Source organism: Oncorhynchus keta, chromosome 1 (genome assembly GCF_023373465.1).
Source record: "Oncorhynchus keta strain PuntledgeMale-10-30-2019 chromosome 1, Oket_V2, whole genome shotgun sequence".
Classification (NCBI taxonomy): domain Eukaryota; kingdom Metazoa; phylum Chordata; class Actinopteri; order Salmoniformes; family Salmonidae; genus Oncorhynchus; species Oncorhynchus keta.
Window position 1 is genome coordinate 87,369,658 of NC_068421.1, and position 13,397 is coordinate 87,383,054.

The following is a 13,397-nucleotide window of genomic DNA, read 5'->3' on the forward strand; positions in this document are numbered from 1 at the left end:
CACAGGATTCCTGGTGGTGTGTGTGAGACAGTGTATTGACTGATTGAGTCTGTAATGTACCACAGCATGTGTTTTAAAGGCAGTGTATGGTGTGTGTGAGACAGTGTGAGTTGTTGGCCTATGCCCTCTCACCCTGGCTGTGCCCCTACCCAGTCATGGCTGTGCCCCTACCCAGTCATGGCTGTGCCCCTACCCAGTCATGGCTGTGCCCCTACCCAGTCATGTGAAATCTATCGATTAGGGCCAAATTAATACATTTCAATTGACTGATTTCCTCATATGAACTATAACACAGTAAAAAAAAATGAAATTGCTGCATGTTGCATTTATATTTTTGCTCAGTATACATAGTTTTAGACGTTCTGGAGCCTGGAGTGTTTTTTTAAAACGTTGTTTTTTTTTCACTCAAACCTCCCGCAGGCCAGATTGAATGGCCTCCTCTGTTCTAGACAGTAGTATTTACTAGCCCCAGTGGGAATGCAGTGTGGCAGCTCAACAGCTCTGCAACACTACTGTTATGTGGTGGGTTATTATCTCATCATGGCTGGTAGCTTCCGGACCATGTGAGGACAAAGGCAGGCAGGAAGGGCCTACAGTAGCTGGCCAGAGGTGAGGGTACACACTACAACCAGGAACACAAGGCCAAAACCAGTCCCAGAAACACAGCCCAGTCCAACCAGGGGAGGAATGCAGAACTCAGAAGCTGAACAGGCCCTGAGAGCTCTCGGTCTAAGAGGAAGTCAGCGGCGACAGAGTGATCACAATACTAACAGATCTAAATGTGTGAATGTGGTGCATGTGTATATACAGCATATAAAAAAGGGTGTTGTTTGCTAATATCAGATCTTGTCTATGACCTTGAAAACTATGCTAAGCAATACTGCAGGGTAAGCCCACTTTCTATGGCAATATATGTTTATTTAGCCATGTCTATTATATTGCCATGCCATTTTGGAGTGGTTACCATTCTATGATGCATTAAACCCACAATGCACCCTAATAAATGAGGTGTTACATGTCAAACACTGCATTTGAATCTAAGACCAAAATTATAAAAAATTTAAAATGAAATGACACTGTGGCTGGACGTAGGCCGCTCTTGGAGCCTGGGCCCACAGTACTCGGGCATGCCCACCTCCTGAGGGGTGCTGGGGAGGAAGCGAGGCTTCTCCATGTCTAGCAGCTTCTTGATGCCCAACGTCACCTTCTCTCTGCGGGCCTGTCTGAACAGTTTCTCCTTGTCACACAGGGCCAGGCTGAACCGCAGGTCCAAGTTAGTACTGTAGACAAAGACGCACAACAGATAAAACAATGACAGAGATATTTCACTGGATGTAGGAATATTAAAATTGCGTTGTTAAGGAGAGCAAAGGTGAATTGAGTTATTGCACATGCGCATTTTACAGAGTAGGCGTTCCCTAACGGAAATATGGAGATGTTGGGGCGGCAGGTAGCCTTGTGGTTAGAGTGTTGGGCTAGTAACCGAAAGGTTGCTAGATTGAATCCCTGAGCTGACAAGGTAAAAATCTGTTGTTCTCCCCCTGTAAAAAGGCAGTTAACCCACTGTTCTTATGCCATCATTGTAAATAAGAATTTGTTCTTAACTGACTTGCCTAGTTATTATATAAAGATGGAATGGGCCAATAGGAACTAAGTAGCTCATGCTTGGCTCTGCCCACCTCCTTGCTTGTTCTGCCCACTATGACGCATCTGTTCCCATTGGAAATGACAGGCTGTGGTCTATCTTGCTTTGGTTATAAAAAAATAATATTTGCCTTAACCCTGCATATTGGTATCATAAGACATGTTTATCAAATAAATATTTTTGAAGAATCATATCTGACAAATGGAATAATGTATTATCAATTTCAATTGTTGTTCAATTTCGAGTGCTCAGTTGAACATGTGTCACTAGGACATTATTTACAGGACACCTGGAGATTATTATCCCGAGTACAAAAGATTATTCATTTTTCTCTCAAAGCAAGAAAAGATATTCAAGAATTGACTAAATTTATATTTCAAAAAAATGCATTCAACAATTTTCAACAATTTACTGGATTCAAAAATGTTTAGTGATATCTATCCCAGAAACCCGAGACCCACTCCAATTTGCATACCACCCAAACAGATCCACAGATGATGCAATCTCTATTGCACTCCACAATGCCCTTTCCCACCTGGACAAAAGGAACACCTATGTGAGAATGCTGTTCATTGACTACAGCTCAGCGTTCAACACCACAGTACCCTCAAAGCTCATCACTAAGCTAAGGAACCTGGGACTAAACACCTCCCTCTGCAACTGGATCCTGGACTTCCTGACAGGCCACCCCCAGGTGGTAAGGGTAGATAGCAACACATCTGCCACACTGATCCTCAACACTGGAGCTCCCCAGGGGTGCGTGCTCAGTCCCCTCCTGTACTCCCTGATCACCCACGACTGCATGGCCAGGCACGACTCTAACACCATCATTAAGTTTGCTGACGACACAACAGTGGTAGGCCTGATCCCTGACAACGACGAGACAGCCTTATAGGGAGGAGGTCAGAGACCTGGCCGGGTGGTGCCAGAATAACAACCTATCCCTCAACGTAACCAAGATTAAGGAGATGATTGTGGACTACAGGAAAAGGAGCACCGAGCACGTCCCCATTCTCATCGACGGGGCTGTAGTGGAGCAGGTTGAGAGCTTCAAATTCCTTGGTGTCCACATCAACAACAAACTAGATTGGTCCAAACACACCAAGACAGTCGTGAAGAGGGCACGACAAAGCCTATTCCCCCTCAGGAAACAAAATATTTTTAGCATGGGTCCTGAGATCCTCAAAAGGTTCTACAGCTGCAACATCGAGAGCATCCTGACCGGTTGCATCACTGCCTGGTACGGAAATTGCTCAGCCTCCGACCGCTAGGCACTTCAGAGGGTAGTGCGTATGGCCCAGTGCATCACTGGGGTAAAGCTGCCTGCCATCCAGGACCTCTACACCAGGCGTTGTCAGAGGAAGGCCCTAAAAATTGTCAAAGACCCCAGCCACCCCAGTCATAGACTGTTCTCTCTACTACCACATGGCAAGCGGTACCAGAGTGCCAAGTCTAGGACAAAAAGGATCTCAACAGTTTTTACCCCCAGGCCATAAGACTCCTGAACAGGTAACCAAATGGTTACCCGGACTATTTGCATTGTGTGCCACCCCACAAACCCCTCTTTTACACTGCTGCTACTCTGTTTATGTTATATGCATAGTCACTTTAACTATACATTCATGTATATACTACCTAAATTGGCCCGACCAACCAGTGCTCCCGCACATTGGCTAACCGGGCTATCTGCATTGTGTCCCACCACACGCCAACCCCTCTTTTCATGCTTTTCTGCTACTCTCTGTTCATCATATATGCACAGTCACTTTAACGATACCTACATGTACATACTACCTCAATAAGCCTGACTAACCGGTGTCTGTATATAGACTCGCTACTCTTTTTTCAAATGTCTTTTTACTGTTGTTTTATTTCTTTACTTACCTACACACACACACACACACACACACACACACACACACACACACATACCATTTTTTTTCTCGCACCATTGGTTAGAGCCTGTAAGTAAGCATTTCACTATAAGGTCTATCGGCGCACGTGACAAATAAACTTTGAATTCATTCCTTTCATTCCTCTGATATCATGTATAATTACACCAATCGGAAATTAACTTAGCAACAGAGTTTGGAGGATGAACAGAGCTCATCTTCTGGACCTGAAATGTTATAATACATAATTGAAAAAATAAAAACCTTTACCATTACAAATGTTGACATAGAGGACAGAGAAAAGCTGACCTCTGATATAATTTGGGATGCCTTTAAGTCGTACATTAGGGTAATGATAATCTCATACTCGGCAAAAGTTAAATATGATTTAGAAATTGAAATGAAAGAAAAAAAATCACTATCTTAAAAAAAGGTAAAGAAGAAAATAAAATGTCTGAACTTAAGCAGGAATACGATCTTTAACTTTTGAAGAGAGCCAACAAATACAGGTTAAACTCAAATAAAGCACATGACTTAATGGCTAATAAACCTGGTAAATATCTCACAGCTCTCACAAAATGAATACATCCTAAATTAGTTATAATTTTCTAAATCTCCCGAGAGAGATACAAAAGCGGTAATGTATAATTAATAAAATTCATAGAATAAAGAAGGAAAGTTTTGCATCTTCCTAAGTCTGAGGGTGGTTTTAACCTTCCAGACTTGGAATTGTATCAACTTGCTACATAGGGCTTTTACTTGCGACTAGTTAAATGCACTAAAGTGGAAGCATGGGAACATATTGAAGATGCTCATCCCCAGAATATTTTGATGTATCTGTTTTCAAAGGATAGAGCTAAGAACATGAACAACTTCAAGAACACTATACAAATATGGAAGGAAATGAAACGTATTCTACAAGAACCAATATTACTTCCTAAAAACACTACCTTATGGAAAAATACTTGAGATAGCTTTCAGAATTCACTAATAAATTAGTCCACATGGAAAACTAAAGGCATAGAAACTGTAAATGACTTGGTAACAGGAAATACATTTATTTACATGACGGAATTAAAAAGTATTTTTTGACTGACCAACATAGAAACTGTTGTTTCAAATACTTGCAACTTAAAGTTACATATCACATAATGTCAGAGCAACCTTGAGGGAATCTTATTTTGAGTCAGAAAATGACATTCATATGATTGGGAAGAGAACATATCCAACTGACAATGTCTTAGAATAAACATAAACTATTCGAACCAAGACTTAAAAATAACTGATGTTGGCACAAGATGGAGGGAAAGTTGGAGCATAACTAATGAAATGACAGTTAATGAAAATGTACACGAAATACAGCATAAACTAATGTATGGAATGTATTGTACAAGAGATATAATTCATAAATTCTACAGCACAACGGCAGCATATTGTCTTCAGTGTAACTCTAACAATGACTCAATAATCAATGCTTTCTCGGAATGCTATAAAGTCCGGAAGTTGTGGGAGGAGCGAGAAAGTTGACTGTCAAATCAAATCAAACTTCATTTGTCACTTACAAGCGATCAGCGTGGCAGATGTGTTGCTACCTACCATCACCACCTGGGTGCGGCCCGTCATGAAGTACAGGATCCAGTTGCAGAGGGCGGTATTTAATGCCAGGTTCATTAGCTTAGTGATGAGCTTTGTGGGTAGGCACTATGGTGTGGGCACTACGCTGAGCTGTAGTCAATGCACAGTATTCTGACATAGGTGTTCCTTTTGTCCAGGTGGGAAAGGGCAGTGTGGAGTGCGATTGAGATTGCATCATCTGTGGATCTGTTGTGGCGGTATTTTATTTTGTACCTTTATTTAACTAGGCAAGTGAGTTAAGAACAAATTCTTATTTTCAATGACGGCCTAGGAACAGTGGGTTAACTGCCTGTTCAGGGGCAGAACGACAGATTTGTACCTTGTCAGCTCGGGGATTTGAACTTGCAACCTTTCGGTTACTAGTCCAACGCTCTAACCACTAGGCTACCCTGCCGCCGAATTGGAGTGGGTCTAGGGTATCCGGGATGATGCTGTTGATGTGAGCCGTGACCAGCCTTTCAAAGCACTACATGAATCATTTAGGCAGGTTACCTTCGCTTCCTTTGGGCACAGGGTCTGCTTGAAACATGTAGGTATTACAGACTTGGTCAGGGAGAGGTTGAAAATGTCAGTGAAGACACTTGTCAGTTGGTCCGCGCATGCTTTGAGTGCACGTCCTGGTAATACGTCTGACCCTAGGCTTTGTGAATTTTGACCTGTTTAAAGGTCTTGCTCACATCGGCTACCGAGAGCGTTATCACATAGTTGTTCGGAACAGCTGGTGCTCTCATGCATGCTTCAGTGCTGCTTGCCTCGAAGCGAGCATAAAAGGCATTTAGCTGGTCTGGTAGGCTTGCGTCACTGGGCAGCTCGCGGCTGGGTTTCCCTTTGTAGTCGGTAATAATTTTCAAGCCCTGCCACATCCGACGAGAGTTAGAGCCGGTGTAGTAGGATTCAATCTTAATCCTGTATTGACGCTTTGCCTGTTTAATGGTTTGTCTGAGGGCGTAGCGGGATTTCTTATAAGCGTCCGGACTAGTGTCCTGCTCATTGAAAGAGACAGCTATAGCCTTTATCTCGATGCGGATGTTTCCTACTGGTAGAAATGAGGTAAAACTCATTTAAGTTTGCCTGCATGAAAGTCCTTGGCCACTTGGAGCGCCACTTCCGGATGAGCATTTTCTTGTTTGCTTATGGCCTTATACAGCTCGTTGAGTGCGGTCTTAGTGGCAGTATCAGTTTGTGGTGGTAAATAGATGACTAGGAATAATATAGATGAGAACTCTCTTGGTAGATAGTGTGGTCTCCAGCTTATCATAAGGAACTCTACTTCAGGTGAGCAATACCATGAAATTTCTTTAATATTAGACATTGAGCACCAGCTGTTATTGACAAATAGACACACATCCCCGCCCATCGTCTTACCAGACATAGCTTCTTTGTCCTGCCAATGCATGGAAAATCCTGCCAGCTCTATATTATCCGCTTTGTCGTTCAGCCACGACTCGGTGAAACATAAGATATTAAAGATTTTATTTCCCGTTGGTAGGATAGTCTTGATCATAGATCATCCATTTTGTTTTCCAATGATTGCACGTTCGCCAATAGTATGGATGGTAGTGGAGGTTTACTCACTCGCCCACAAATTCTCAGAAAGCCCGACCTCTGCCCCTTTTTTCTCTGTCTTTTCTTCACGCAAATGTCAGGGATTTGGGCCTGTTCCCGAGAAAGCAGTATATCCTTTGCGTTGGACTCGTTGAAGAAAAATCGAGGCGGGTGTTAAGAAGAGTGGTTTGGCGGGTTATGTTTCAGAGGACGCATGACTCAATCTTCGCCTCCTGAGCCCGATAGGGAGTTGCAGCGATGAGACAAGATTGACATTTGGGAGAAAAAGTGGGTAAAATACAAAAAAAAGGCCTGTTTATGGGGTCAGAGATTTTCAGATGTGTGCTGTTGAGTGAAATGCAGTAAGATTAGTTTAGGAGACCTACAGTAATAACCTTAAACAAAAGCGCACAAAACATATTCACAGTTGAAACAATGACTGGTAAATGATCCAAGACCAGTTCAGTTAATCCCTACCATTGTGACAATGAGTTGTCATAATGCTGCATCAAATGTACATGATCTTAGGAGCATTGGCAAACACAATGTAAGTAATTTAATTGATGTACCCCTAATTGCACCAAATACATATGTTTGTCCTACAGCTATTGTAAGCAGTAATCATGAGCCTATAAACCAGAGTTACACTGTTGGCACTGAGGCGGTGTGCAGCTCACACTGCAGCTCCAATGTAAATAACATGAGTAAGTCTGAATCTGATAAGCTTCCCAGTAAAGCATTAAAAACAAGCAACCCAGAAAAGTGCTAACAATATCCCATATTAACATATGTAGCCTAAGAAACAAGGTCCATGAAGTCAATAACCTGCTTGTAACAGATGACATTCATTTTCTGACTATCTCTGAAACTCACTTAGATAATACCTTTGAGGATACAGTGGTAGCAATACATGGTTATAACATCTACCGAAAAGACAGAAATGCCAACAGAGGCGGTGTTGAGGTCTATATTCAGAACCACATTCCTGTAAAGCTTAGAGACGATCTAATGTTAAATACTGTTGAATTAATATGACTACAGGTTCATCTGCCTCACCTAAAGCCCATTCTTGTGGGAAGCTGCCATAGACCACCAAGCGTTAACAGTCAGTATCTGGATAACGTGTGTGAAATGCTTGATAATGTACGTGATATCAACAGAGAAGTATATTTTCTGGGTGATTTCAATATTGACTGGCTATCATCAAGCTGCCCACTCAGGAAAAAAATTCAAACTGTAACCAGTGCCTGCAACCTGGATCAGGTTGAAATTAAGAAATCATGTAACTAAATAAAATAAAAAAATACACTACGAAACAAAGATAAATTATATAAAGAATGATAGTAAAAAGCCTTTGGGGCACCTAATATGAAATTTTGGGGAAAAAAGACAACTCGGCTCCTTCATTCATTGAATCAGATGGCTCATTCATCACAAAGCCCACTGATATTGAAACCTACTTTAATTACTTTTTCATTGACGAGATAAGCAAACTTAGGGATGACATGTCAGCAACACACGCTGACACTACACATCCAAAGTAGTAAACTTCTGGAAAAAAATTGTGTTTGACCAGATACAACACTATTTCACAGTTAAAAAACTGACAACAGATTTTCAGCATGCTTATGGGGAAGGTCACTCAACAAGCACAGCACTTGCACAAATGACTGATGATTGGCTGAGAGAAATTGATGATACAATGATTGTGGGGGCTGTCTTGTTAGACTTCAGTGCAGCTTTTTACATTATCGATCATAGTCTGCTGCTGGAAAAATGTATGTGTTATGGCTTTACACCCCCTGCGATAATGTGGATAAAGAGTTACCTGTCTAACAGATCACAGAGGATGATATTTAATAGAAGCCTCTCAAATATAATCCAGATAAAATGAGGAATTCCCCAGTGTAGCTGTTTAAGCCCCTTGCTTTTTTCTATTTTTACTAACGACATGCCACTGACTTTGAATAAAGCCAGAGTGTCTATGTTTGCGGATGACTCAACACTAGACACATCAGCTACTACAGCAACTGAAATGACTGCAACACTCAACAAAGAGCTGCAGTTAGTTTCAGAGTGGGTGGCAAGGAATAAGTCAGCCCTAAATATTTCTAAAACTAAAAGCATTGTATTTGGATCAAAACACTCACAAAACGTTAAACCTCAACTAAAACTTGTAATAAATAATGTGGAAATTGAGCAAGTGGAAATTACTAAACTGCTTGGAGTAACCCTAGATTATAAACTGTCATGGTCAAAACTATTGATGCAGTAGTAGCTAAGATGGGGAGAAGTTTGTCTATAATAAAGCGTTGCTCTGCCTTCTTAACAACACTATCAACAAGGCAGGTCCTACAGGCCCTAGTTTTGTCACACCTTGACTACTGTTCAGTCGTGTGGTTAAGTGCCACGAAAAAGGACTAAGGAAAATTGTAATTGTTACAGAACAGGACAGCACGGCTGGCCCTTGGATGTACACAGAGAGCTAATATTAATAATATTCATGTCAATCTCTCCTGGCTGAAAGTGGAAGAGAGATTGACTTCATCACTACTTTTATTTATGAGAAGCATTGACATGTTGAATGCACCGAGCTGTCTGTCTAAACTACTGGCACACAGCTCGGACACCCATGCATACCCCACAAGACGTGCCACCAGAGGTCTCTTCACAGTCCCCAAGTCCAGAACAGACTATGGGAGGCACACAGTACTACATAGAACCATGACGACATGGAACTCTATTCCACATCAAGTAACTGAAGCAAAGCAGTAAAATTAGATTTAAAAAACAGATAATAAAACACCAGAGGAGACTGTGAAGCAACACAAACATTGGCACAGACACATGGATACACAGACAGACACACAGACACATGGATACACAGACACATGGATACACAGATACATGGATACACAGACACATGGATACACAGACAGACACACAGACACATGGATACACAGACACATGGATACACAGACACATGGACACACAGACACATGGATACACAGACACATGGATACACAGACAGACACACAGACACATGGATACACAGACACATGGATACACAGACACACACACAGACACATGGATACACAGACACATGGATACACAGACACAGACACACAGACACATGGATACACAGACACATGGATACACAGACAGACACACAGACACATGGATACACAGACACATGGATACACAGATACACACACAGACACATGGATACACAGACACATGGATACACAGACACAGACACACAGACACATGGATACACAGACAGACACACAGACACATGGATACACAGACAGACACACAGACACATGGATACACAGACAGACACACAGACACATGGATACACAGACAGACACACAGACACATGGATACACAGACACACACACAGACACATGGATACACAGACACAGACACACAGACACATGGATACACAGACACATGGATACACAGACACAGACACACAGACACATGGATACACAGACAGACACACAGACACATGGATACACAGACACATGGATACACAGACACACACACAGACACATGAATACACAGACACAGACACACATACACAGACACATGGATACACAGACACATGGATACACAGACACATGGATACACAGACAGACACACAGACACATGGATACACAGACACAGACACACAGACACATGGATACACAGACACGTGGATACACAGACACACACACAGACACATGGATACACAGACACAGACACAGACACAGACACATGGATACACAGACACAGACACACAGACACATGGATACACAGACACACACACAGACACATGGATACACAGACACAGGATACACACTGACACATGGATACACAGACACACACACAGACACATGGATACACAGACACAGACACACAGACACATGGATACACAGACACATGGATACACAGACACAGACACAGACACATGGATACACAGACAGAGACACAGACACATGGATACACAGACACATGGATACACAGACACAGACACACAGACACATGGATACACAGACACATGGATACACAGACACATGGATACACAGACAGAGACACAGACACATGGATACACAGACAGACACACACAGACACATGGATACACAGACAGACACAGACACACACAGACACATGGATACACAGACACACAGACACAGACACATGGATACACAGACACAGACACATGGATACACAGACAGACACACACAGACACAGACACATGGATACACAGACACACACACACACAGACACATGGATACACAGACAGACACACACAGACACAGACACATGGATACACAGACAGACACACACAGACACATGGATACACACACAGACACATGGAGACACAGACACATGGATACACAGACAGACACAGACACATGGATACACAGACAGACACACACAGACACAGACACATGGATACACAGACAGACACACAGACACATGGATACACAGACACATGGATACACAGATACACACACAGACACATGGATACACAGACACATGGATACACAGACACAGACACACAGACACATGGATACACAGACAGACACACAGACACATGGATACACAGACAGACACACAGACACATGGATACACAGACACATGGATACACAGATACACACACAGACACATGGATACACAGACACATGGATACACAGACACAGACACACAGACACATGGATACACAGACAGACACACAGACACATGGATACACAGACAGACACACAGACACATGGATACACAGAACACACACACAGACACATGGATACACAGACACAGACACACAGACACATGGATACACAGACACATGGATACACAGACACAGACACACAGACACATGGATACACAGACAGACACACAGACACATGGATACACAGACACATGGATACACAGACACACACACAGACACATGGATACACAGACACAGACACACACACAGACACATGGATACACAGACACATGGATACACAGACACATGGATACACAGACACATGGATACACAGACACATGGATACACAGACACAGACACACACACAGACACATGGATACACAGACACACACACACAGACACATGGATACACAGACACACACACAGACACATGGATACACAGACACAGACACACACACAGACACATGGATACACAGACACAGACACACAGACACATGGATACACAGACACACACACAGACACACAGACACAGACACACAGACACATGGATACACAGACACGTGGATACACAGACACACACACAGACACATGGATACACAGACACAGACACACAGACACATGGATACACAGACACATGGATACACAGACACAGACACATGGATACACAGACAGAGACACAGACACATGGATACACAGACACATGGATACACAGACACAGACACACAGACACATGGATACACAGACACATGGATACACAGACACATGGATACACAGACAGAGACACAGACACATGGATACACAGACACATGGATACACAGACAGACACACACAGACACATGGATACACAGACAGACACAGACACACACAGACACATGGATACACAGACACACAGACACAGACACATGGATACACAGACACAGACACATGGATACACAGACAGACACACACAGACACAGACACATGGATACACAGACACACACACACACAGACACATGGATACACAGACAGACACACACAGACACATGGATACACACACAGACACATGGAGACACAGACACATGGATACACAGACAGACACAGACACATAGATACACAGACAGACACACACAGACACAGACACATGGATACACAGACAGACACACACAGACACAGACACAAAGATACACAGACACATAGATACACAGACACACACACAGACACAGACACATGGATACACAGACAGACACACACAGACACAGACACATGGATACACAGACAGACACACACACAGACACATGGATACACAGACAGACACACACAGACACATGGATACACACACAGACACATGGAGACACAGACACATGGATACACAGACAGACACAGACACATGGATACACAGACAGACACACACAGACACAGACACATGGATACACAGACAGACACACACAGACACAGACACATGGATACACAGACACATGGATACACAGACACACACACAGACACAGACACATGGATACACAGACAGACACACACAGACACAGACACATGGATACACAGACAGACACACACATACACAGACACATAGATACACAGACAGACACACAGACACAGACACATGGATACACAGACAGACAGACACAGACACATGGATACACAGACAGACACACACGGACACAGACACACGATACACAGACCGACACACACAGAGACAGACACAGACACAGACACAGACAGACAAACACACACACACACACACACACACACACACACACACACACACACACACACACACACACACACACACACACACACACACACACACACACACACACACACACACACACACACACACACACACACACACACGATAACATACGCACTATACATACACATGGATTTAGTACTGTAGATATGTGGTAGTGGTGGAGTAGGGGCCTGAGGGCACACAGTGTGTTGTGAAATCTGTGAATGTGTTGTAATGTTTTTACAATTGTATAAACTGCCTTAA

General features: G+C 42.9%; 1 protein-coding gene across 2 annotated transcripts in view; it reads right to left on the reverse strand.

Annotated features, from left to right (window-relative positions):
• The window catches only part of pla2g4ab (phospholipase A2, group IVAb (cytosolic, calcium-dependent)), a 62,365-nt gene that overhangs the window by 34,183 nt on the left and 14,785 nt on the right, over nucleotides 1-13,397 (reverse strand). For both annotated transcript variants that reach the window (XM_052463820.1, XM_052463822.1), the window contains exon 7: nucleotides 1,136-1,280. In XM_052463820.1, the coding sequence (XP_052319780.1) occupies nucleotides 1,136-1,280 (145 nt within the window). The remainder of the gene's footprint in view (nucleotides 1-1,135; nucleotides 1,281-13,397) is intronic.